The sequence below is a fragment of the Urocitellus parryii genome, chromosome 6 (genome assembly GCF_045843805.1).
Source record: "Urocitellus parryii isolate mUroPar1 chromosome 6, mUroPar1.hap1, whole genome shotgun sequence".
Classification (NCBI taxonomy): domain Eukaryota; kingdom Metazoa; phylum Chordata; class Mammalia; order Rodentia; family Sciuridae; genus Urocitellus; species Urocitellus parryii.
This window is the reverse complement of record NC_135536.1, coordinates 174,132,267-174,158,972: the sequence shown is the minus strand read 5'-3', so window position 1 is coordinate 174,158,972 and position 26,706 is coordinate 174,132,267. Positions and strand designations below refer to the sequence as shown.

General features: G+C 48.8%; 2 protein-coding genes across 4 annotated transcripts in view; both read right to left on the bottom strand.

Moving 5' to 3' along the window:
* Positions 1–26,706, bottom strand: part of Hm13 (histocompatibility minor 13) — a 43,214-nt gene that overhangs the window by 2,318 nt on the left and 14,190 nt on the right. For all 3 annotated transcript variants that reach the window (XR_003301979.2, XM_026402172.2, XM_026402171.2), the window contains exons 3-11: positions 25,758–25,840; positions 20,429–20,517; positions 17,496–17,581; positions 17,289–17,414; positions 16,524–16,581; positions 13,151–13,234; positions 8,461–8,497; positions 5,625–5,727; positions 1,123–1,208 (exon numbers count right to left, since the gene is read on the bottom strand). Coding sequence is in view for 2 of the 3 variants with exons in the window: in XM_026402172.2 (XP_026257957.1) it covers positions 1,123–1,208; positions 5,625–5,727; positions 8,461–8,497; positions 13,151–13,234; positions 16,524–16,581; positions 17,289–17,414; positions 17,496–17,581; positions 20,429–20,517; positions 25,758–25,840 (752 nt within the window). In the remaining variant the exon portion in view is untranslated. The remainder of the gene's footprint in view (positions 1–1,122; positions 1,209–5,624; positions 5,728–8,460; positions 8,498–13,150; positions 13,235–16,523; positions 16,582–17,288; positions 17,415–17,495; positions 17,582–20,428; positions 20,518–25,757; positions 25,841–26,706) is intronic.
* Mcts2 (MCTS family member 2) lies at positions 17,588–19,186 on the bottom strand. Its single transcript, XM_026402173.2, has one exon. The coding sequence runs from the start codon at positions 19,071–19,073 to the stop codon at positions 18,528–18,530; it is 546 nt and encodes a 181-aa protein (XP_026257958.1). The 5' UTR covers positions 19,074–19,186; the 3' UTR covers positions 17,588–18,527.

Genomic DNA, 26,706 nt, shown 5'->3' with positions numbered 1-26,706 from the left:
CACCTTTCCCCAAGGACCTCCTGGGTGAGCGGGGGCAGAGGTGGGGCAGGCTGCCTGGACACCAGAGCATTGAGGATCACAAAGGGAGGTGCCTCCTGGCCTGGCTGGGCAGAGTTCTGGCTGCTGAGAGCCTAACAGGACTGAGCTAGGGAGGTGACCCCAGGGCCTGAAGCTGGATGAGTGAGATGCTGAACTCGGGGATTAGGTGCCATGCCTCATCCCAAAGGTCCCCAAATCTGTCCTCAAGTTCATTTCCCCACCCAACTTGCCTCAGAGATCACAGGGCTTTGCCAGGCCAGGAGGATACGCACGCAGGCTGGGAGCTGGGATTCCAGGCGGGACAGGGAGGGCAGAGGCAGGTTCAGGGGAGGGGTGAGTCACAGGCTGCCCTGCGGGCAGCCAGGTGCACAGGAGGCCCTGGCAGGCACTTGAGGGGCAACATGGAGACCAGGCAGGTGGAGCTGGGTGGAAGCCCCCGAGTGGGCAGCTTAATCGCAGCTGGCAGCTATTTCTAGGTCCCTGGCAGGTGGGGTTGGTGGTGCTAGGGAGCGGACACCTGCTGGAGTCACGCAGGCCTTGGGGTAGGGGGTGGGGCTGTGCATGAGGTGTGGCAAATGTGGATGTGGCCCTGGGGAAGGGGTATGTGAGTGAGACAGGCTGAGATGGGGAGCAAGCAGTGAGCTGTGCAGTGAAGGCCATGGAGGCGGCTAACAGGGACCAACACGCGACTCTGAACAGAGGGCACTTTCTCCCACACATCCCGTCTCACTGCTCACGTGTGAAAATTGATGCTGGGGGAGGAGAAAGACACGCTTCAAGTCATCTGATGGCAGAGCCAGGCTGAGAACCTGGGACTCTGGGCTGTGGTTGGGGAGAAACCCACACTAGTGTCCCCTTCTTAAGACCAGCTGCCATGAGGCCACGAGGCCTCACCCTCCTAAGCTCCTGGCCCAGGGAAAGGCTTCCACTGGTGTCCACAGCCATAGCTCAGGTGCTGGAAGACAGTGAGAGGTGGAGCAGGCGGAGAGGGAACAGTGGTCTCTGGAGATGTGCACCGCCACCCCCTTAGCCACCTGAAGGTGCACCTGGGTCCAAGTGAATGTCTGCCCCCCCCAGCCTTACCTGAACATTTCTGTCACTTCTCCTTTGGCCAGCGCCACCAGAACGGGAAAGCCAATGCAGGCAGGTACCAGGTACAGGAGAGCAGGCTGTGAGAGAGAGGCTGGTCAGGCAGTGCTGGGCAGGGCATCTGCTCAGGGCCATGCCCGTACCCCAACCCTCTCCTGGGCTTAACTATGGGATAGGCAGTGGTTGGACCTGAACCCAGGTTCCTAGACTCCTAGACCAGAGCTGATCCTCACTTGGAGGGACTGCAGCAAACACAGACACTCAAGGATGCAGGGCTTCAAGGGGTCCCGGGAGTCTGGCTGGCAGTGTGAACCACTCAGACACCAGATTCCAAACTGCAGCTGCCCGGGCACTCTCATTCTCAGAGGCCTTGCTGCCCAGGCTTAGGGTAGGTGGCTCGAATTGCAGCAAATGCTCTGGGGGATGCTTCTGTAATGGGGACGATGATGACATAGCTGCTATGCTTTCGGAGTTTGCTGCAGCTTGTGTGAAGGTAACCCAGCGGTCACTGGCTCCCCAGGATTTACCCCCAGGCAATCTGGCCCCAAAAGTCTGTGCTGAGACTCCTGGTAAAGCTGGCTTAAGAGAAAGGACAAGTATACTAAGAGCCCCTCAGGGCATCCTCATGCCCAGTGAAGGCCCTCAGCTGACCTCCCTGGCATGTCTCAGCCCATCTCCACAGCCCAGACATGCCGGCCGTTCCCCCTGCAGCACCTGAAAGGTAGACATGGATCCACAGTTCACCCTTCCCTAGTGCTGGCCAGGTGTGAAGGCCCCAGGAAATGCGGCTCTTGCTTCCTTTTCCACCCTCACTTGACCCTGCCTGCTCTGGCCAGTCCCAGGACCTTTGTGTGTACTGTCTCTGCGGCTTGGAGGTTGTTTCCGCCTTTGTCCAGGTCCTTCTTCCTTCAGCCCTCAGCTGATAGTACCTCTCCTCCCTGGGAGCGTGCACTCACAAGGGAACAGGTCTCCTTAATGCGTGCTCCCAGAGCCCTCTTAACTCTCACCCTTAGGGCATTTCCTGGTCAATCTATGGTCCTGGGCCCTTGCTGACTGGTGTCTCCCTCCCCTGAGGGACTGTGGCCTGGGTCAGTGCGGGCCCAGCTGTCTTGTTCATGCTGCATTACCAATCAGCCAATCAGGGCCTGATAAATACTAGTGACCGGCTTCTTCATGGGTGTTCATGAAGTTAGGGTGTCTCGGAGATACTATCCTTGGTGCAGAGCAGCCGGCAGTTGGGGAGCACAGGGCTCTCTCTTCCCTTTGCACTCTCCAGTCAGATCTTCAGATCATTTCTTGGCACCTGCCCAGGTGGGCTGTGAACCACATCTTATGGAGATTATCCTTGAATCTATTAATACCCTAAGTATTAGGATCTGGTTTTTACAGATGATGTTACTGAAGCTCAGGAGGAAATGACCTGCCCAAAGGTCATATAGATGTGTTAGCTGGGATTTGACTCTGGACAGCTGTGCTTCTTCCACTGGCATTAGATCTTTGCTGTGTACTAGATTTCGAGCCAAAAGTAATAAACAAAAACCAAAACAAAACAATAACAAAATGACAAAGGTCCATATTAAAATCTGTAAGAAGAGCTGGGGCTGTAGCTCAGTGGAGAGCGCTTGCCTCGCATGTGTGAGGCACTGGGCTCCATCCTGAGCACTACATAAAAATAGAATAAAAGTATTGTGTCCATCTACAACTTAAACAAACCAACAAACAAACCATACGACTGTAAGAAGCAGCCAAGTGGTACACAAGAGAAAGATTTATGCTGGCGCAGCAGCACACACCTATAATCCCAGTAGCTCAGGAGGCTGAGGCAGGAGGATTTTGAGTTCAAAGCCAGCCTCAGCAATTAGCAAGACTAATTGAAGGACCCATTCAAAATCACAGTTGAGGGCTGGGGTTGTGGCTCAGTGGTAAAGCACTTGCCTGGCATGTGTGAGGCCCTGGGTTCAATCCTCAGCACTGCATATAAATAAATAAATAAATAATCAATTTACAACTAAAAATCATTAAAAAAAAAAAAAAATCACAGTTGGCCAGGATTTGGACCTAGGTTCCTCTGCCTCTAAGACCAGTGCGTTCTATTCACCAAAGCCAGACTGGGCAGAGAGGGTTTCTAGGGCAAGGAGGTAGAAAGTTGGCTCTTCCCTTGCAGGCAGCTTCACCTGGGAACTGGCAGTCACTGAGAGGTTTCAGGGACCAATGGGAAGGGCTCCTTTAGGAAGCAGTAGGTTCACTATTATCAGAGGGATACAGTCTGTACTATTTATTTTCCCCTCAAGGATCCAGGGAACTTCACCAGTCAGTGCCAAGGAGAAGATGGGCTGTACAGCTCAGGGCAATGAGCTAGGGCAGGCTCCTGGCTTTCCACTGGCTTTGCTATGTCACCATGGCTAAACTGCTTCCTTTTCTGGGCTTGTCTCTCCCTCTGCAAAATGACATTAGACTCAAACATATCCATAGGCCTTCCTGGGGAGGCTGCTGGCTTTCTGGCTTGAAGCAGGATTCTGAAAGAGGATAATAAGCTGAACTTCTCACAGAGGACACCCAAGTGATTCCTTGCTAGAGCAATGCTGGCACCAGGACTACCTGTGTCTTAGAGAGGGGAGGCTTCATGGAACAGGTTCTCCTGGTGTCCTTGATGCCCTTTCCAAGAAGCATTTTAAGGGTGATGCCTACTTGGATGATTGGGCAAAACGGCTGAGCAGCAGCTGGAGTATAGCACAGGTCTGGGGCCAGGGACCAGAGTCTAGGGCTTTGTAGGGGCCCAGCTCAACTTGCTGTGTGACTTGGGGAAGTCTCCCTTCCTCCTAGGGTTGCAATTTCCCCACAAAGGAGAGGACCATCTCTTACTCCTGCTCCCTACATGTGTGAGAGCTTGGAATGGATCCTTCTTTGACAGCCAGAAGGCAAGCCTGCCACCTGGTGGCTGCCAAGGGAATAGTTCTGACGCTAGGAACTGGAGCAGAGACCTCCAAAAGGCCTTTGAACTAGTCACCCAACCCAGATCTACTCACTCTGTGATCCCCTTGCCAAGTGCATGTCATTCTAAGTTGGCCCCTGAGGACATATGGAACAGAACTGAGTGCAAGGTGGTTCTGCAAGGGTTCTTGGTATCTCCACCTATGGGCTAAGGGACTTCTTTAAGGGTTTAGCAGAGTGCCTGACAGTGATCAATAAAAAGCTTCTGTAGTAATTCAAAGGCAGTTTTTCTGTGGCTGAGTCATGGGGAGGGGGAAAAGGAAAGGCAACAATAGTACAGTAGTACCCACCCCCATGCCCTATTGTGAATGCCTGAAAGGTGGGTAACACTGAACCCTGTCTGAAACCCCGGTGGCTAGTGACTAATGGGTGGGTGGTGCATACAATGTGCATACATCCCTTGAAAAAGGGATGGTTCTTCTGGGATGGTGAGAGATTTCATCATGATACTCAGAACTGCATGCAATTTAAAACTTACAAGTTATTTTTATAATTTTTCATTTAATGTTTTTGAGCTCTGGGTATCTGAAACCACAGCAAAAGTCTGTAGGAGGGTGAGGGGAGACTACTGTGATGACAGCTGATGTTAACTGGTCCAGGTGTCTCTGGGGAGTTCAATTATATTAACTCATCTTCAAACCACCGCAAGGTGGCTATTTATCTATCTTTTCTGGTTTTATGAATGAATGAGGAAAACCAAGCATAACAGCCAACCTGCCCACAGTCTCAGAGTCAACTGTCTGGATTCCTAGCAGAGCTCCCTTAGCCTGTTGCGCATGGCCTTTCCTACTGCCAGGGCAGAGCCTGGGCATGCAAGTCGATCCAGGCTTGAATCCTGGCTCCACTACACACATACTCAGTGCGGTACCTGAGCTCTAGTTTCTCATCTGCTCTTAGGGGACCCTCATGAGCTCAGAGCCTGCATGTGGGATGCCAAACAATTATGAGCTCCTCTTGTTGCCAACAGAGAGGAGGCGATCACGTATTCTGTTTCCTTCCTAGTCCTCGTGCTATGCTGCTTCACTCTGGTGGAAGGAGGACGAAGAGCCTTGGCTAACTTGGGAAGGAGCTGGAAGGGAAGCCTCAGCACCTTACATCTCATCTGTGTAGACACCAGAATGGACACCCAACACCCACCCATCCTCTCCTTCTCCGTCTGCCTCCACTACACAGCTTCAGAAGCACAGTCCTCTTCCTCACATGCTCCTGCTCCCAGGGTGGCCATGTGATACCGATCTAAATGGCCTTTGAGAAGTGAGCAGAAAGTTGCTGATAGGGCTATGGGAAAGTTCCTGCGCTCCTGACGATGTGGGCAGTATGACTGCTAGGCCTTCTCTTCTCCCTTGCCCCTGGAGTGTGAGTGTTGCCTGGAGCATGGCAGCTACCTTGCAACCACCAGTGAAAGGTCAAGAGAATCACAAACGGGATTGCTGATACCACTGGCAGTACCTGCCTCTGGACAGCTTGTACCTATGACAGATAAGCCCTCTGTAAGTCCTGCTCACCTGGGCATGCTTGAAGATGTGCATGATGAAGATGGTGAGGCCCAGGCCGAAGATGTAGGCTGCGAAGCTGGTGTAGAAGTAGGTATGGGTGTTCTTCTTCAAGCTTCCAGGAAGGCATGGGAAGAAAGAGGGAGTTAGTGCAGGAACTGGAGTGGCAGTAACCCTTCCAAGGAGGGAGCTGGGGGAGACCCTGTAAGTTGTGGGGCTGGCAGAGCTCCGTGCTGCACTCACTACTGCCCCCAGCTACGTATCTTTGAACAAGTCACATTCTTTCTCTCAGTCTCTGTTTACTTATCTGCAAAATAGGAAAACCATGAGCCTGTCTCCTTGGTGTTGTGAATATCAAATAAAAGAACTTTGAACAGTGGCTGTAAGTTTAGTCAGCATAAAAAATCATCTAGAAAGCTGTGAAGGAAGGGAAAAAAAGTAGGGCTCTAGATCCAGTCTCCAGGGAGGGTGACCGTTTTTTGGGTACTAGGATTTAACCCAGGGGTGCCTTATCACTGAGCTACATCCCTAGTCCTTTTGTTTTTTTTTTTTGGTTGTTGTTGACAGACCTTTATTTTTTATTTATTTACATGTGTGCTGAGAATCGAACCCAGCACCTCACTCATGTTAGGCAAGTGCGCTACCACTGAGCCACAACCCCAGCTGCATCCCTAGTCCTTTTAAAAATTTGAGACAGGGTCTGGCTAAATTGTAGAGGCTGGTCTTGAATTTCTCAGCTGCTGGGATTACAGGGGTCTGCTGCCACACCCAGCAGGGAGGGTGATCTGATGAGCTTAGGGCGAGGCACGGGACCTACATTTTGAAAACAACCCAGGTGAATCTGATACAAGTGGATCCTTTTAATTTTGGGGGGTAGGTAGTGCTGGGGATTAAGCCAAGGGTCACACTCATGCTAGGCAGCCACTATCCCACCAAGCTACATCCCCATCCCGAGTTCAAGCTTTGAGAAATAATAAGACAAACTTCACAGGTGAGTTATTGCTTTTCAGTGCAGTGGATGCTACGGTTCAGCAACCTTTTTGTGGGTACTAAACAGATGCTGGCTGCATGCCAGTGGCTTCCTGGAGGTGATTCATCCAAGGTTCCCTTCAGAACACACGAGTCATATTCAACCTGGCATTGCCATTACCTGACTTCCCTTTACAATGCCAGCTACATAACCTCTGTGTGTCCTCAGCTCCTGGAACAGTGCCCACCAAGTACTAGAGGCTCAGGTTAACATCTGTGGAATGAATGGATACTTCTGACTCCCCTCTCCTTGCCCTAGTTGCTTCTAAAGTCTTGAGCTACAAGTACACTGACACGATCCTTTTATGAGCGATGGGGTACAAGTGACTCCCTTTGGGAACACCGCACTGATTCTGGAACCACTCTGAGGGGCTTGCTTACCCTGAGGGCTCATGGTGGGAAGGAATTCTGCCTTTGAGGGTGTTGGCAGCTGAATGTGTCTGCAGCAAATGAGCCAAGGGACTTCTGTGGGTTTCTCTTTGTCTTAACTCAGAACAGCCAGGAATAGAACTGGCTGGTCCAGATGCACTTCTACTTACCACCTGGCCAGAGCCCTTCAAAGGCTGGCTGTCAGCCTGTGTGTTTCAGAGGCCCACTCAAACTGAATTTTCTTTCTTTTAGTATCAAGGATTGAACCCAGGGGCACTCAACCACTGAGCCACATCGCCAGCCCATTTTTATATTTTAATTAAAGACAGGGTTTCACTGAGTTGCTTAGGGCATCACTAAGTTGCTGAGGCTGGCTTTGAATTCACAATCCTCCTGCCTCAGCCTCCGGAGCTGTGGGATTATAGGCGTGTCCCATTGCACCTGGCCTCTGAATAGAATTTCAATGATGCTAGCATTGAAATTGTCATTACCACTGTCAACACTAGTACTGTGTTTTTGCAATTACTAGGTGTGAGGTGATGAAAGATTCACAAACTACCTCAAAATTGAGTGCATACACATAGCTGGGAGGACTGAGCATAAAATGACGGCGCAGTCACATGTACCTACTGCTGGCAGGAGGCCCAGCTACCCAGGTGATTTTGCTCCAACATGACCTTTTGTTTTAGGTGGTGACCCAGGTTGCCCCTTTTCTTTTGTGTTTTATTTTTCTTTTTCTCCTTGATACTAGGAATGGAACCCAAGGGCGCTCTACCACTGAGCTACATTCCCAGCCGTTTTTATGTAAGGAAGGGTCTTAAGTTGCTGAGATGGGCCCTGAACTTGCAATGCTCTTGCCTTGGCTTCCTGAGTTGCTGTTATTACAGGCGGAACCACTGAGCCTAGCCCATGTGTTCACTTTCTACGTTACACTGAAAAGAATCTCAGTAAGCAGAGGGCAAGGAACACCTTCAGCAGCTGGGACATGATGACCTGACCCCAGGCTGATAAATGAGGCTGAGGACAATGATAATGACCATAGCTGACCTCCCCCAGAGCCACCGAGGTCATCCTGTGCCTAGCACTCCCCTCTCCATTATCAGGGTAATTTTAAGGTAGATACTCGTTTTTCACTCACTTAAGGATAAGAAACCCGAGGCTCATAAAGGTCAGGCCACTTGCCAAGGGCACACAGTGAGAAAGCACTACAAGTACCACCAGGTCTCTTGGCTTATGATTCTCAAATTAAAAACAAAGCAAACCGAACAAAAAACTTTTGGCCGTGGGCTCTTGGCATGCTTACAACTTCGGAATGTAGATGAAATCGGAACTGCTTTGGCTGCTGTGGGGCTGGAGGGTCTGGTCCCCTCAGGTCCCTCCTCAGGGCTCTGGAAAGCCGCTGGAGAATCCTGGGAGAACCCTAGTGCACAGCAGGCCCTCCCGCGCTTACCTGATGTCAAAACGCAGCAGCAAGGCGATGAAGATCCCTGCGGGAGAGAGCCAGAGTTAGAGGGGAGCATGGGTGGAGGCTTCGAGCTAACAGGAGACTGGTCTTGGTCCCCAACCTGGAATTCCCAGTCATGGAGCAATTACTGGGGGTCAAATGTGTGGCTGATGCTACAAGTGCCAGTGGAAATTCCATTTTCAACCTAGAACAATAAGTCAAGTCCTGGGATTTTGCTTTGGCCCTGGACTACAATGACTGGGCATCTCACAGCACCAAACTATGTCACACTGGGTCTCTTGTCCCAATGTTTACTGACCACCTATTAAGCACCAGGCACAATGGCTAAGCTCTCAGAGTTCAGCCAAAGGAGCAGAGGTGAGACATGCTGTGACATACTTCAAATAGTGACAAAAGTTAGTGTGGCTTCTAACTGTGATGGGGTGCTTCCTGTGTCACGGGGAGATGTGCTGTGATGAACCCAGCCTGCTGGTAGAAGAGGGGGATAAAGGAGGGCTTCTTGGAAGTGACCCTTCAGGAGAGGAGATTCTGTGTGTGAAGACCCCAGGAAAGAGGGCTTGACAGGGGAGTGGGTAGGGACTGGAGGGCCAGTAAGGCTGGCAGCAGATGCAGGCTTGGGCTAGCCGTGCAAGGCACCAGGCTATGGGGATGAGCCAGGTCTACACCCTGAGCAGGAGACACACTAAAAGAGTTCTAGGGAGGAGAAAATCTAAAACAGATTTTGAAAAAGACTCCTGTGCAGCTGCCTGCAGGAAGCGGGAGAAGGGAGCAGGAAGCTGACAATCAGGAGGCTCTGCAGAGCTCAGGAGAGGAGGGCAGTTCTGCCCACCCTCCGCATTCCTACTCACTCTTCAAAACCACACTCCCACCCAGAGGCCGCTAAATCCCTGAGACATGGTCAGCTGCTCCAGCCATTACACTCACACACACAGCAGCATCTGTGTGAGTGTAATAAAATAAAAAATAAAAAGGGCTGGGGATATTATTCAGTGGTTAAGCCCCCAAGGCTTCAATCTCTAGTATCCATGAATAAAGAAATGAAAGAGGGAAATAAGTCATTCCACAGTGAAGCCTCTGTGAGGAGGAAGGTGGTGGACAGAGACCAATGCTGCTTTCTGAAAAGAGGCAACACTCTGCGCCTCCTGGTGGCCGAACTCTACAAAAGTTTCCTGTGTAACAGAGGGTCCAGGGCTCTGGGCTAGGGTTTTTTTTTTTTTTTTTTTAAATACTGGGGATTGAATGCAGGGGTACTTTACCACCAAGCTACATCTCCAGCCCTTTAAAATTTATTTATTTACTTTACATGTTCTAAATAAATACATGAGAGCAGAATGCATTTAAATATTTTTTAAAAAAATATTTGTTAGTTGTCAATGGAATCTTATTTTATTTCTTCTTTAAAAAATTATTTTATTTTTTAGTTTTAGGTGGACACAGTACTTTATTTTTATGTGGTGCTGAGAATCAACACCAGTACCTCACGCATACTAGGTGAGCGCACTACCACTTGAGCCACTTCCCCAGTCCCATTATTTTATTTCTTTATTTATTGATATGTGGTGCTAAGGATCAAACCCAGTTCCTCACACAGGCTAGGCAAATGCTCTACCACTGAACTACAACACCAGCACAGTAGAATGCATTTTGACACATCATACATAAATGGAGCATAACTTCTCCTTCATCTGGCTGTGCATGATGTAGAGTTACACAGGTCATGTAATCATATATGCACATAGGGTAACAATGTCCATTCATTCTACTATCCTTCCTACACCCATGCCCCCTCCTCTCCCTACACCCCCTTCTGTCTAGTACAAAATACTTCCATTATCCTCATCCCCTCATTGTGCCCAGCTGTTTAAATTTTTTTTTTTAAATTTGAGACAGCATCTCAGAAAGTTGCTTAGGGTCTTGCTTATTTGTTGAGGTTGGCCTTGAACTTGCAATTCTCTTGCTTTGACCTCCCGAGTCACTGGGCTTACACAGAGAGTGGAACTTTGATTCCTAAAGTCCATCTGGTCTTCAAAACAAGGCTCCGCTCGGACTGTGAGGGCGTGATCAAGTTACATTTATTGTGGCTGCTGAAAGATTGTAGATATATATGGATTTGGAAGGGACAGACACTCAGATATCCTGTGCTTGCCTTAAACCCAGGACTGTGACCAACAAGGACACTGGAGAATTCTGTGGGGGGTGCCTGTGACAGATCATCCTCTGGTGAGCCAAATGGTTCAATGGATGGCATTTCTTCTGTCTGGTGGAGTGGCTTTCTCCTGGTTACGGGGGAAGCCAGTCACCCCTCCTCATAGCACTGCAAATTGCAGAAATCCTTGAGTTCCAGCCCACACCCTCAGACCCTCATGGCCATGGCAGGTGGAACCAACTCTCTGAACTTCAGTTTTCCTGTCTGTACAATGGACCCTCTACCTCATGGGGCTGCCAGGAGCAGTGAAGACAACAGACAGACAGCACCTGCCTCAGTGCTCGATACACAGCAGGTGCTTGACAATTGGCAGCTGTCATGATTATTCTATAGTTATTGTTATTACTATCAAAAGTACAGTTTTGGGGGGCTGAGGTTGTGGCTCAGTGGTTGAGTGCTTGCCTAGGATGTGCAAGGCCCTGGGTTCCATCCTCAGCACCACATAAAAATAAATAAAATAAAGGTATCGTGTCCAACAGCAACTAAAAATAATTAAAAAAATAAAAAGTACAGTGCTGTGGTTCCGTGGCAGAGTGCTTGCCAGGCGTGTGTGAGGCACTGAGTTCCATCCTCAGCACCACATACAAAAATAAGCAAATACAATAAAATCATGCTGTCCATCTATAACTAAAAGAAAAAAAAATTAAAAAAAAAAAAGTACAGTTCCAATGGTAAACTTTTTTTTCCCCCTGGGGATTGAACCCAGGGCCCTGTGCATGCAAGGCAAGCACTCTACTAACTGAACTATATCCTCAGCCCTATATTTTATTCTGATACAGCGTCTGCTGAGTTTTTAGGGCCTTGATAAGTTGCTAAGGCTGGCTTTGAACGTGAAATCCTCCTGCCTCAGCCTTGAGTGCTGCTGGGATTACAGGCGTGCGCCACTGTGCCCAGCTGGTGCATTATAATTATAGACATCAGTGAGACTCATTGTTACATATCTATACATGCTCATGATTTAACAATATAATTTGGTCAATACTGTTCCCCAGTATTTCCCCTCATCCTACCTAAGAGGAAGGGTTCCCTTCCTCTCACTCTACAGGTCTTTTTATAACAATCAACCCCCATCTTTCTTTTTCTTTATCCTCTCTAGCTTCCATATGAGAGAAAACCTGATCTTTGACTTTTTGAGTTTGGCTTACAAACATGTTAATTTCTAACAGTCCCTTCATTTCTGAGTGTGTTTCCTCACTGGTGAAACAGGGTAAGCCTCTGCTTCACATATCTTTCATGGGATGAAAGAATTGTAAACAGAATTACATACCACATCCTTAGTTATTAGAACTGTTATTACTTCCTACAATGGGAAAGAAGTTGGCTTTTTATTTGTTCCATGTGTTATTCTTTTTAGTTGGCTTCCAATCCTCTGAATTCTGACCCTCTTCAGTTCTGAACCTGATACTAGGGAAACCAGTAAGGCCACTGGTGCTCACTCTGCTGTCAGTCAGCCCAGGTCTGTAGACAAACTGCCTCCAGAGATCAGCGCCTTCAGCAGTCCTGAGTGGGAGTGTGGCTCTGGCCTGGGAATTTGGGATGCTGGTGCCCCAGGGTGAGGCAAGCTGATGATGTGAGGGATGCATGTCTGTGCTTGGAACTGTGGACAAGGCCCCTATGTCATATCCCATGGGAACACTGACCAGCACCCACATGTAGAGAGAGACAGGGCTCAAACGCTAGTTTGTACAACAAAGTACATCTCTATGCATGCAGGTGCTCTCCCTGAGGCTTCTCAGAACAGGGGAGGGGGAGCAAGGGGACTTTGACAGTTTTAGGACATCTGTAATCCTTGGAAATACTGGGAATGTGTATGCACAAGAGGGTCAGGTTCTTTTAAGATTGTCCTAGGATGGGCTTTTTCCCAGAGTGTATCTTAATCTGTATTAGTCTTTCATTGTACATTTATTCTTTTTTCTTGGCAGTACTGGAATGGGACTGAACCAAGGGGTTATACATGTTAGGAAAGTGCTCTACCATTGAGCTCATCCCCAGTCTTATTTTGGTAGTTCTTGAGTTATCAACTGGACCACAGCTCCATGGGGATAGCATTTCTCTCTTTTTTATTTTGTACTAGGGATTGAACTGAGAGGTGCTTTATCACCACTGAGCCACACCCCAGTCCTTTTCATTTTTTGAGACAGGGCTGCTTAGAGCCTTGCTAAGTTGCAGAAGCTGGCCTCAAACTTGTGATCCTCCTGCCTAAGCCTCCAGAGTTGCTGGGATTACAGGTGTGCACCGTTGTGTTTGGCCCTCTATAAGGACAGTTTTGCTTGCTGTTGTCTGCCCAGGGCTCTGCTCAGGGCCTGGCACATGACTCATACTCCAAAATGTGTGCTGAGGTGGGATCCTTCATTAAACCCTGGGCTGACCTTTTTCTCACTTCCTTTCCCAAAGAGTACAGCTGTGTTTCACAGTACTCCTCCTTGTTCTAGAGAACCCTTGCACCACAGCCCACGCCCCAGAAGTCACCTGGAATGACGATATCTCCGAGTCCCAGCATAGCAAAGTTGTCTGCTTCAAGGCCCTTCTCCAGCAGGTCCTGGGGAAACACCACTGCAGGGAGAGATGGGGGAGGAGTTGGCTGGAGCCCCAGCTTACCCAGACTCCCCACCCCCACCCCTGCTGTATGAAATGCACACATCTGTGTTTCTCGGGGCAGGGGGCTGATGATTGCAGGCCTGCTGGCAACAGTTCCATCTGGAATCACAGCTGGTTAAAGTGTGGAGAAATCTGGGGTCAACTAGGCTGAGGGTTTAATGCCTTTGTTGACCACACAGTTCTGACATCCATAGGTTTTCCATCTGACAACAGGAGTGTGGACAGATGGTGGTACTTGTTCTGAAGCAGTAGTGTGAACCTGGGCTATGGACTCTTTCTGTACCAAGGGAGAAAAGGCCATGCCACTGAAAATTCCTTGATTAACGTCCCTTACTCAGAATCCTGCTGCAGCTGTTAGCAGGGAAGTGTTATAAGTGGGCTTTAGGACTGGCGCCTGGCTCTGCTATCTTGTTGCACAGGTTACTCGGCTGCCTTAGTTTTCTTACTTGGAAGCACTCCCACAGGGTGGTACTGAGGGTTAGATAACCTGAACCACAGTACTGGCTGCTATGCCATGTCTTCTACTAACCCATCCCCGATTTTGTATCTTCCTGGTGGTGGTTTGAATGTGGTGTATGACTATGCCAAAGAGGACAATCCTGTTTCCAGAATTCCTGCCTTTCTTTGTGTCTAGGGGTATTTACACGACTCAGCTCTGGGCAACACTATGCACACAGAGGTGCCCTGGGGCTTGTGCTAAAATGCAGAGATATCCCCTGCCTGTCTACGTCTCCCTCATTGAACGGGGACTCGAACCCATTTAGTATGACTTCAGCATATGTGCTGTTTTTTTTTTTTTTGGTACCAAGACATGACCACTGAGCTACATTGCCAGTCCTATTTTGTATTTTATTTTTGGTGCTGGGGATTGGACCTGGGGTGCTTAACCATTAAGCCACATCCCCAGCCCTTTTTAAATATTTTATTTGGAGACAGTGTCTCACTGAATTGCTTAGGGCCTCACTAAGTTGCTGAGGTTAGCTTTGAACTAGCAATCCTCCTGCTTCAGTCTCCCGAGCCTCTGGGATTACAGGCATGTACCACTGCGCTGGGCTTTTGTATTCTATTTAGAGACAGGGTCTCATCGAGTTGTTTAGTGCCTCGCCATTGCTGAGGCTGGCTTTGATCCTCTTGTCTCAGCCTCCCAAGCAGCACCACCTTCCCGGTAGCATGTGTGCTTTGCTATTGTTGTTGAAGATTGGGTCTTGCTGTGTTGCTCATGCTGGCCCTGAACTCTTGGGCTAATGTGACTTTCCCGCTTCAGCCTCTGCAATAGTTGGTACTACAGGTGCTATTATGCTTGACCAGCATCTGTGCTCTTAATCATTCAGCTCTTGAGCCTCACTTCTAGAAGACAAGATCTAGGCCAGGTGCAGTGGTACATGCTTATAATTCTAGCTATTTAGGAAGCTAAGGCAGGAGCATTGTTAGGTTCAAGGCTGGCCTGGTAAACTCAGCAAAATCCTGTCTCAAAATAAAAAATAAAAAGGGTTTGGATGAAGCTCAGTGGTAAAGCACCTCTGGGTTTGATTCCCAGTACTGCAAAAACAAACCAACCAACAAACTTTAAGACTACAGATCTCCCCAATCTAGAAAGTCAGATTCCAAGCACCAGAAACTAAACATGAAAGTGTCACTTCCCTGTTCAGAGCCTTACAATGGCTCGTCCACTGCTTAATGGGCAGCGTCAAGTTCTTAGGCAGGAAATCTTGGCTTCTCCAAATCTGGCCTGTCTCCCTCTTTCCAGTCCCTTCCTTGCGGCCCTGCTGAACTCAGCTGCACTTCTCTGTGCCTCTGTAGTTCTTTGCTCCCAGGGTGTCCCATGCGTTTTCCTGCTTCTAGCCCTTTGCTGAAGTGGTAGACTCTTCTCAAATACTCATGCTACCCTTGAATCCTTGATAAATGAGCATTTCTTCTTTGTGACCCAGGAAAGGTGCTCCTGACATCCTGGCTGGCATCGCCAGGCTTCCCCATCCCTGGGCTCACCCATCGTAGCTTGTGGGGCATGAATTTCACGTGGTTTGCCCAGTATCTGTGTCCTTACTTTAGAGAACAGTCCTCCTTTCCCTGATAAACTTAGTTCTGGAGGCTGCCAAGTCATACTCTGACTCCTGGCCTTGGAGAGGACAGTAAACCGGCCTGGGGAATGTTGACCACCTTCCCGATAGTATCTTCTCCTTCCTTGCTATCTTGTCTGACTGGTTCAGGCCCCCTTTGAGCCTCGTGACCCTGGAGGGTGATTTATGGTTAGTCTAGGGCTGAGACTCCAAGCTAATCGTGCTTTTCCTATCCCCCTTTCTGAAGCCCAATTTGGACTTGGGTCTGTCCAAATCCCAATATTGGTCAGTAAAACATGAAGGAGGCTGAAAGGGGGATTTGAGGAGAAAGACCCCTTCCCTGATGGGACACGGTTTCCCCTCTGCGCCTCTGAACGTGGCCTGTGAGAAGCCAATGCCAGGAACTGTCATCCCATCTAGGAACCATGAAGGACTGAGCCAAGTGACAAGTGGACATACGGAGATTGGTGGGTTGGGTGAACCAAAATAACCCTGGCTCTTGGTGACTCCATTGAGGGTCATTAACCCACCCCTGACATTTCCTAGACCTGGGCTTGCTGTAGTATAACCAAATTTCCCCCTTCTTTAACGCTGCCAATAGTTTGGACTCCCTCGACCCTTTTCTTTTTAGCTGTTTTGGGGATTAAGTCCAGGGTCTTGTGAATACTTGGCAAGTGCTCTATCATTGGGCTACCCCCCTCACCCCCACACCTATTTGGACTTGGGTCTGTCTAAATCCCAATATTGGTCAGTGAAACATGAAGGAGGCTGAAAGGGGGATTTGGGGAGAAACACTTATGAACAATGGTTACGCTGAAGAACAAAATTAAGGCTGTGTAAGATGTGAGATGGGGAACACTGCTCTCAGTTCTCAGCATGGAAGTCTCCTGTTCTGGAAAGCCCCTGTCTGCCTCCCAACAGGCTGTTCCCCACTCCTGCTCATTTACCACTACACTGCATCATTACCAAGCAGCCCAAGGTCAGGGCCTGGGCAGAAGGCAGCTACTCATGAACACAGCCAAGAGAATACACGAAGAAAAGGAAACCAGGCTGGAGAGACCCATGAGATCTTGGAGGAGGAAGAGGTATGTAAGGAGGAGATAAGGGAGAAGTATTGACCAAAACAGGGACCATAAGCCAACTGGGGAGGGCAGGGTGTGTTCCCCACTGTGGGGTTGATCACTTACATTTTATTGGCGCCTCAAATGACTTGGCCACAGTCACCATAACGTTGGTACCGAACACCTGGAGGGAGAAGAGAGGAGTCTGAAGGGAGGTGAGGGGCTAGACGGGAAAGAATAGCTGTCCTTGGACTTCTGGATGTGCTGCTGCCTGACATGTATGGGGAATGGGACAGGGGCTGGCAGGCCCAGAGCAGAGCTGAGGTTGAGCAAGGTGACCACTCATCCTGGTTCTGAGCAACAAAAAGAAGAACTTCAAAGGTGACTGCACCAGCCAGGTAGCCTGTCTGTTCAGGGTTCTGTCCCTTTTGAGAGATTAAAAACCCTGGGCACAACCCACCCCATGGGAGAAGAGACCACCTGGGTCCAGGGAAAGTGTGCTTGAGCCGGGTTGACCTCAGTCCCTCAGTGGGGCCTCATAGAGTGAATGTGTTAAGTCTTGAAGCCCAGGGCTGGTGTGCAGCCAGAGCACAGCCGGCTTGTTCTCTAGGTCAGAGACCTTGATGGACCCATTCTACTGCCCTTGTCTGAACATCCCTGAGCCTCAACTTGTTTTTTTACAGAGATGTGGGATTAAGTTATACTTCTGCCAGGGCCATGAGGGTGGGTGAATGTCCCTGGGCACTGAGTGTGATCTTACAGATTGCCCCTGAGAGGACCAGCTCTGGGGAACTGACTTTTATCAGACAACTGCCATTTGGGCCAGAGAGGCAGAGGAATAGGGAGGTAGGAGGTTAAAGCTGGAAATCCTCGGTGTCCCTGCTGACTCACCCAGAAGACGTCGTAGATGAAGAGTCCACCCAGCAGGATGCAACCGGTGCTGACATTGTTCAGGTGCAGAAGTTCCACCCCATTAAGGGAGAAGGCCAGGCCAAAAAGATTGTTGGCAATCCAGTGCTGGGGAAACGAAGGGGTGAGACCAGATCGCTGTGCCCCCTTCACCCCAGCCTCCCTTTTTGCTCAGGTCCAGCTACTTACCTTCCGCAGCAGGTACCAGACGCCAACGATGCTGCTCAGGCCCAGGCACACCAGGTCCTTAGTGTCAAACTCATAGTTGACGATCTCTGGGCAGAGAAGCCAGGTAAGTCCACTCCCCAGGGCGGGACTGTCCCTCCCATATGTCAGCCTCTGGACTGAGGAGGGCATGGCTGTGGGCACTGTCAGAGGCCCTCAGGCCCAGGGGCTCAGCTGAGGCTGCCCCAGACTGGTGAGAATATTATGATGGAGAGAGCTCACTGGAGCCTCCCCTAGTCCCCCAATTTTCTAGAGAAGGTTAAAGATACCCAGAGAGAGTACGGGTTTAATACAGGTTTAGTGGGAAGTGGTCCATGGTGCTGGAAGCACAGGCTCTGCCACCGGTAGCTAGGTAACCTTAGGGAAAGCAGTTCCCTCTCTGAGCTTCATCTGTGAAAAAAGGCAATAGCACCTCCCTCATAGGGCTGCTATGGGAGTGAGTCTGTCCTTACAATGTCCTTAGCACAGTGTGGGGTACACAGAAGTACTCAATCAATGCCAGCTGTTACTGGTCTTTAGCAAGGTCCTAGTACATTCTGGAAATTCTACTTTGCTATCAAAGGAATCAAGGTTACTGGCACCCCTAATTCACTAGCAGAGGAAGAAGAAGGAAAGAGATGGAGGACTGGAGAAAAGGCAGGAGGGAGTTCCTGTTGCTGCTCTTGTCGGGAGCCCCCGGTAGACATCCTGATGTCAGACCCATTCTCAGTTGCTTCCAAGCTTCCTAATGAGGAAGCCCAGAGAGGTGGTGGAGGTTGGCCAGGGTCTCAGGGTGCAGTCACTCCTTCCAAATTCAAGTGCAGCAGATTGCTGCTTGTCCCCCAATTTGTTTTCTCCTCTGTGGTAAGCGCACCCTAGTTTTTTTTGTTTTTGAGGCATCTGTTGAATTTATTCAGCATAACCACAGAGGCATCGTCACCATGCTGTCACACACAGACACAAAACACAAATACGACACAATATCCATATTTAGCACAAGTGGATTTCTTCTAAGGCTCATTTATATGTCTTCATGTGCCACAGGCCATCATTTAAATAATGGATATTTTCAATGCCGATTCCTTTGTTGACTTTCTCGATATCTTCTGCAGACATCTTCATGACTCCAACACACAGAGCGTGCTGTTTTCCTTCTGCCATGACCGCAACAATCGTATCTTCCGCGGCGGGATAAAGCTTTGCGCCAGAAGAAGTTAAACCCGGGCACATGATATTTGCGCCACTGAGCACAAATTTGATGGCTCCTTTATCAACCTGCTGGTGTGGCAGGATGAAAGGGTATTTGTGAAGTAATCTTAAGGTTGGGTAAAAAGGCCCTTTTCTTTGTCTAAAAAATAGTAACTCTCCATTTACCGTAAGGATTTCCATATGCTCATGGCATCGGACTATTTTGACGGGATCTTTCTTCGGCATGATTTGATTAAGCCATGGTTCGATACCTGGAAATTGCTCTATCAGTTGGTTCTTGATGCCCTTAATAACTGAAGTTTTCAACTGGATGCAGTTGGATACATTTTCCTTTTCGTCAAATTTCTTGAACATGATCCAAGGCGAAGGAAGTGGTGCCGACTGGGGTGGGCAGCAACGAGAAAAAATGAGATGCGGCCAGTGTCCGGATGATCTCCGTGCTCCAGGAAGGCCGGTGCGGACGGTCGCGGCCGTTGTCGCTAACCGGAAGACGGGTCAGCCGGCCGCGCTTTACGGCCCCGTAAAATGGACTACTTCCGCTGCTCTGAACCCCACGTCAGCGCTCTGCCGGATGTTCTTCCCACTAGCGATCCACTCCAGTGGGGGCAGCGGAAAGGGCGGGGCGTGGGCAGGAAGGAGTGACGGAGCAGCCGGTCAGGTGGCCGGAAGACTCCAGGGGCGCGGCTGGTGGTTCCTAACTGGACACGCGGCTGATGGTTCCTAACTGGACACGAGGCTGACCCGCTCAGGTCATGTTCTCCACCTTTCTCCAACACCCTCTGTAGCTAATGAGCCCACGACAGGGATGCCTGTCCTTCCCTCTGGCTGCAGTGTGAACCGATGGTAGACATCTCGGACCGGGGGGGGGGGGGTCACCACCGAGTATGGCAGAGCTTGAGACAGATGGGGCTTGAGACCCTACAGACTCTACGGGGCAAGCTTAGCTTTTTAAAAGAAAACCCCATCAATCATTTATTTGGCACAGATGCACTAGAGATGCAGAGAGGGATCACAACATCGCTGTGCTCTAGGGACAAAGCAGGATACGCTAGGCACCAAGAGAATGATACCTTCTGCAAGCTTAGAATTTCGGGGGATGGGGGACGAGAAAGAAAGGGGGGAGACCTTCCATTTGGTGAAGCCATTGATGATCTTGCTGTATTTGAACCCAGGATGTAAATAACCTGTTAATCCCAGCCTCTCTTAAGGTCCCCATGGTTTTCATTAAAACAAACATACAAAACCAAACCAAAACAAAACAAAACTGTGGAACTCCTTTTCCAAAATTTTAGGTGTGACCGTAATCACACTAAAAATAGACCCTATAAAATGGTCACCAACAGAGGGGTTTTACTGAGTGCTTATGTGAGCCAGGCAGTGTGCTGGGTGCTTTCCACTAATTTACTCCTATTCCTAATAATTGTGCCTATGAGGAAGGTGCTAAATTATCATTTTTACTTCATAAATGGCAGGGGAAAACAAAACAAAAAATCCCCAACAAAATCACCCGGTGCTCAGGGAGGTAAGGCATTCACCTAGAGTCCCATGCCTAGGTGGTGGCAGAGCTGGGATATGAACTAAGCCATGAGATTCCAGAGCCAGCCTCTTCCATCGCTTACACTACTGAAGAACCCAATATTGGAAAGACAAAGGGGAGTGGAAGGGAAGACACCCAAGACATACCACAGGGGAAAGTGGGTGGCACTGACCTTCCTTGTTTTCCCCAGAGCCCTGTGTGAAGAGCAGCTGAAACTGTCGATTTGGGAAGCTGGCTGGAAAAAACTTATTCATGAAGGGGCTGGAAGGAAAGACAAAGCTGGTCGGCAAACACAGCCCCCATGGGCGACCATGGCTCTCATAACCCCCACCAAGACCCATTTAAAGCTCTATCTCCTGGCACCCTCACAGCTGCCCTGCCAGGTAGTTGCTATTTTCTCACTCTACAGATGAGAAAACCCACGTTCTTAGAGGGTAACTTGCCCAGGGTCACACAGGGAGATAACGTCTGAGCCGAGATTCAAACCTACGGGTCTGAACTCTTAGTAACTTCTATATCACCTCTTTATTTTACCACACACAGATACAGAGTTTAGGCAGACAGACTTTTGTGTAAAACAGTTTTTGGATGAGTCAGGCATTCCCAAGTCTGGCCCCCACACCACCTATAAGAGAGCCCCTTTTCAAGAAGCTCATTTCTGGGCTCCTTTCTACACCTACCAAGTCGGATGACCTGATAGTCACCCCACCACACTCCAGAATTTGCTATCCTACTTTCCAGCAACAGGCTGAGTTTTACAAATACAGCTGGAATTGATCAGCCAGATGAATCATAGCCCCAGGGCAGGATTACCCCCATATTCAGTTCTTCCATGAGGCCTCTCTTGCTCAAGACCAGCCTGGCCTCATGATTACCCAGCATGCCCCACTTTCTGGCCAGGCAGGGAACAGATGTTATTTTCCACACCATCTTCAGAGCAAGATAGCCTACAAAGGCCTCTTGGCCCAGCCTGGTCTTGGGATTGGTAATACTGTGGAGCGGCTACCAGCCTTGGCAACCCAGGCCTGAACCCTGCTTTGTCACACACCAGCCGTGTGGTCCTGGGAGAACCACTTCAGTGGCAGAGTCTTCTTGGGCTTCAGTCTCCTCACCTGTACGTAAGATCATAATACCACCTGTCTCAAATGGTTGTGTGACGATAGAAAGCAGGTAGATGAGTGGTTTAGCCCAGCCCTGGGTCTTGCAGCAGAGATGTTGAAGAACTGTGAACTTCTGTCATGGTGCACTCTTCTAGAGCCTCAGCTTGAAAGCATGTGACATCAGATCAAGTTGGTAATGAGGAAGGCAAATCCCAACTAACAAGCTACTTTCAGCTCAGTTTGCAGAAATTGCTTTTCGGGAAGTCTAAAATCAGGGTGTGTGTGGTAGGTATGGGTAGGGAGGTGACCTGAGGAGCTAAGACCTTCACCTCTTCTTTGGGACTGGCGTCTTCTTTGGGAGGTTAGTGCTCCACTTGTCAACCAGGAGAGTAGGGATGGTTAAGAACACGAGTGCTGGAGTGACACTTCGTAGATTCAAGTCTCAGTTCTCATAATAGTAGTGTGAACTTCTCTTTCCTCATCGGAAACACTACAACAATAGCTTTCTCATAGAAATATTAAAAGAATTAAGTGAATGCTGGGGAATGAATCCAGGACCTGATTCATGCTGATCAAGTGCTCTACCATTGAGGAATACCACTGGCCCCTAGACTCAGGTCTTTGTTACTGAGCAAAGATGGGCTGCCGGGCATGGTGGCACATGCCTACAATCCCAGCTATTCGTGATTGAGACAGGAGGATTGAGAGGATTTATTTTAAAAAAAATAAAAAGGGCTGGGATGTAGCTCAGTGGTAGAATCCTCCGGGTTCAATCCCAAGTACTATAGAACACAAGGGAAGTCACATGATCTTGCTGGTGTGAGTCTATAAACTTGAGGGTAGGGGCCCAGGTTATCATTTCTGACCCATCTGGGCTAGCCATGGTGTCTTTCGACACTGGTAAATGCTTGCAGAACAACTCTGAATGCACTTTCGTAGAAGGCACAGATTCTTTCTGGTCTTTGATGGCTCACATTAAACCTAAAGGTCACTGCTTCCTGCTAAGAAACCACATCCTGGTGCCCTTATCTGGGAGTGGAAGGTAAGGGTTAGTGAAACTGATGATGTGGCTTGTTCCTCCTGGGGTGGCAGATTTGGGCCTTCTGTTCTCTCAGAGTTAGCTGCTTGGGATATAAGCTCAGTCAGCGGTGACAAGAAATAAGCCCAAGTTCCCTTGCCAGGAGGATGTCTGGGATTTGGTTAGGGCTTGAGTTTTGGTGACTATAGATGACTGAAGGCAGGCTGTGGTCCCTGCCTTTCCCCAGGACAGGGAGCTGTGGTTTGTTCTTGGAGGCCTGAGATGGGTGGAGGGATCCTGAAGGAAGCACAGCCTGGGCTGCCTGGGCTGCCATGGCTTGGGGCTCAGCTCTGCTCAGTCTTTCCACAGACCTCTCCTTTCCAACTCTCAGCACAACACAGGTCCGCCCTCCTTAAGCCTCCCTTTCCCTCATTTTTGCCCAAACTGAAAAGAATATTGGCTTTGGAGTCAGACAGACCAGAGCTCAAAACCTAACTCTGCTCTTATCAGCTGCAAATCCTGGTGGTCATACACCCCCCGTTCTGAGCTCCATTTCCATCTTGAACTTTTGCACCTTATGAGAATCCCGAGGAAGCTCATGTGACTTTCTTTGAGGAAAGTATTTAAGAAAATTCAACTTAATTGAAGAACAGTCAATTGAATCTTTGTATCAACTCTCTAAAAAATATGATTAATTGTATTTCCCCTTTTTATTAAAAATTATTTTCAAAAAAATTTCACTGGATTAATTTCTTTTCCATATACATTTCACAATAACATTTTCATTCATTGGACAGTCTTTGGTTCCTATCAGATTTTTCAGTGCACAGTTCTGACCCTGAATGGTGAGCACACTTCTACCCGCAGCCATCCGTTATTTTAACAAGATCTAATTTTCCCAGGTCAAATTTTGTTGCTCTAAGTTTTATTAAGAAAATGATTTTTCTGTTAGTTTCTAGTCATTAACAAATTTTACAATGTGCAGTTTTAGCAAAGCTGATGGTTTTTTCTTTTCTTTTTAGTGGTACTGAGGATTGGATCCAGGGCTTCATGCACTCTACCACTGAGCTATACCCTAGCCCTTTTAAATTTTGATAGGATCTTGCTAAGTTGCTGAGGCTAGCCTCGAACTTGCAATCCTCCTGCTCATCCTGAGTAACTGGGATTATAGGCATATGCCACCGCACCTGGCTCTCTTGGTTTTTCTATTGACAATATTCATCACTAATAATAGTGAATTGGTTAGAAGACAGAGAAACAATTGTTTCTTGGCTAATCTGTAAGAAATCTGGGACAATGTCTCTCAGTTATTGTTCTAAATGAAAAAAAAAATGTCTTTGGTGTCAAAACGATAAAGGTTCTAAACACCCTGCTTGGGAAGTTGGATAGAAAAATGACCTTTCTTGCAGGGCTGCTGAGATAAAGTGAAATAATTCCTCAGCACACAGTCTAGCAGTGGCTTTCAAGATATATTGGCTTCCTTCTCTGTGTAGTGGTAGTTGGGCTATGGGGAGATCTGGGGTGTCAAGGCTTTTACAGATGGTAGGGTGGGATGAGCTAGACTTGCAGGGAGGGTCTTCATCAGTGTGGGAAAGAATGGCTGGAATGATGGCTTCCCACTCGTTCCCCAGGTTCATCATGACCTCAGAGGTCTGTCCTGACACTGCTAGGTTCTCTGGACCTTGGTTTTTCAGGATGGGGAATGGGACCAGAGATCTCCTGAGTTGGCTAGAAGCAGAGTTTTTGGGTAAAGGGTCAGTGAAGTAAAGACAATACTGACTTCAGTCTCAAAACTATAGCTGAAAAACCAGCTATAAAACCTTGGGCCAGCTTCTCTACTACCCGAGTGCCACCTGACACTGAGCCCTAGGCAAGCCACACACAGCGTGGCTACTCTGATCCTTCCTGCACCTCTGTGAGGGAGGACAGTCTATAGTCTCTATTTTATAGGTGGAAAAACTCATGCTCAGAGACTTGAGTAACTTAATTACAAAGCTGGCAGAGCCAGGCCTTGGTCCCAGGGTGCCTCTGGAGCCTACGTTCTGACCGCCACTGTCCGGTCAGCATTCCTGGAGAGTAAGGCCACGCCCAGGTGGGAGTCCATTGTCTACAGAGGCAGACCCTGCTCTTTCTCTTGACTACTCTGGGAACATCCTGACAGTGAACCCTCAATAGGCATGGTCCTTCTGGCTCCTGGCCTGGTCTCTCTTCGGCACCTCTTCCAGTCCTCCTACCCTTGAAAGCTTAGTTCAGGTTGACTTCCTTTCTTCTGGGAACTTTTCCTGGTCTGCTGCCACTGCTCAGTCTTACCAATGGTTTTCAGCCTGAAGCTGTACAAGTTCCACTTGTTGAGTGGAACAAGGCTGCCACAGGTCTGCAGTGCACAGGCTAGCCCCGCACAGGGAGAACGCCAATGGGAGTTCCCTGTCCTGAGAACACTGGTTCAGATCGCTCACCCCATGAGGAGGTGGTCTGAGCAGGGAGGTGGTGGCAGAAAGATGGGTACTGGGGCCACACAGACCTGAGTTTGAATCCTGGCGCTGTTGCTTATCAGCTGTATCACCAGAACTTTTTTTTTTTTCTTTCCTGATACTGGGATTGAACCCAGTGGTGCTTTACCACTGAGCTATATCCCTAGTCCTTTTTCATCCTCCTGAGTCACTTGGATTCCAGGTGTGCTTCACCACACCTGATACAGAGCAAAGTTCTTAACCTCTCTGAGCTTCTGTTTCCCTGACTAACCTAGGATTAAAAGAAAGAGCTAAATGCAAGTTTCTCTGGTACGTTAACACAGATAGTAACAAAGTTAACAGTTATTGAACATATTAAGTGCGAGAAACCAAGCTAAAAGCTTTCCACATGACCCCAGAAGGAAGATGTTATTATCTTCTACCACACTGGTGAGGAAATTGAGGCCAGAGAGATTAAATAACTTGCCCAAGGTCATTGGGCTATTAAGTGGCAGAGTCTGGATTTAAAGTCAGGTAGTCAGATTCCAGAGCTTGCCTCCCTAATCTTTCCCCATACTGCTTCTCTCATGAAAAAAGACCACGCGTCAAGATGCTTGGCAGGCCACAGTACCTGGCGTTACTCATCTCAGTACTCTGACAACACCAGGATGTTACTGCTCACAAACAACCTTCCCAACAACAGTGGCAGTGGGAAACATCCACGGTTACTTTTATAGGTCCCTATAAAGACACTGTAGCCCAGACATGTTACAGTTCTAGTCCTAGGTCACCTTTAGTGACACAAAGGAAAGATTCCCTTGGGTTTTTGGGCCAAACCCGGCTCTGAATGACACCAAAGGTCATGTTCATATCCAAAACCCTGTTCTGGCTCCTGTGAAAGCTGCTTCATATGCTGCAGAGATGCCTTCTGACCTGATGGTGTGGGACAACGCCAGGATTCCCAGCACGAAGAAATACATGGACAGCAAGAGGTTGATGTACTCCTGGGAGAATATCTGAGGCAGAAATACAAAAAGAAACAGGAAGTTAGGATGCCTGTGGCCAAAAGGAAACTATATATAGAGTCCCAGCTTCTTTTCTGGAGGTTGGTCTCATGCCCCTGGAGTCAGGGGACAGTTGGGAAGAAACCTCAGACAAAATCAGGGCACTCCTATTTTCTATGGCTGTGAGAAAAAAGGGTGGGACTCCAAGCCCCATCCTGTACCTCCCAAAGGAGTCTAGAGGCGTGTGCCCGTGACTGCATTATCTGGAAACAGGCAATTATCGTTTGTGTCCAGAGTCTTGCAGAGTGGTCCTGCATGGATGGGGAGCCCAAGGCACAGAAACCTGAGAGCTGTTGGAGCTGCAGTACTTGCTCTTCCATATCTCCTCTCCCTGTCCCCAAATCCCAGGAGCCCTTACAAAGTGGCCATTACAGCCACCATCATGCTAACTGCAAAGTATCTGGGTGCCCTGCCCCACTCTCCATGTCCACTCCACTGATAACTCCTCCTGATAACTGTGGTGGGAGGTTGGGACAGCAGGCCCTGATAGTCACATCCTGGCCACCTTATTGTCAGGTGAAACAGGACATATTCTCTGTCAAACGTTCTAAACTCAAGTGTCACGTTTTAAGTCTGGGCCTTGGCTATGTCATGTTCCTCCACACTTGCTGTATCCTTGCTGAATTTGCTACTGTGATGGTCTAACTGCGAGGGAATGATGTGCTCATCTGCGAAGGGCGGGGACACTGGCCCTCTGCTCTCAAGTAAGGCTGTGATGGAATGTGTTTAAATGCCAACTTGATCACAGTAGTCCCCTGGTTAAATCCTTGCAGTGGCTTCCCACTGTTCCCAGAAGCTGGAGGCCCACACCCTTGCAC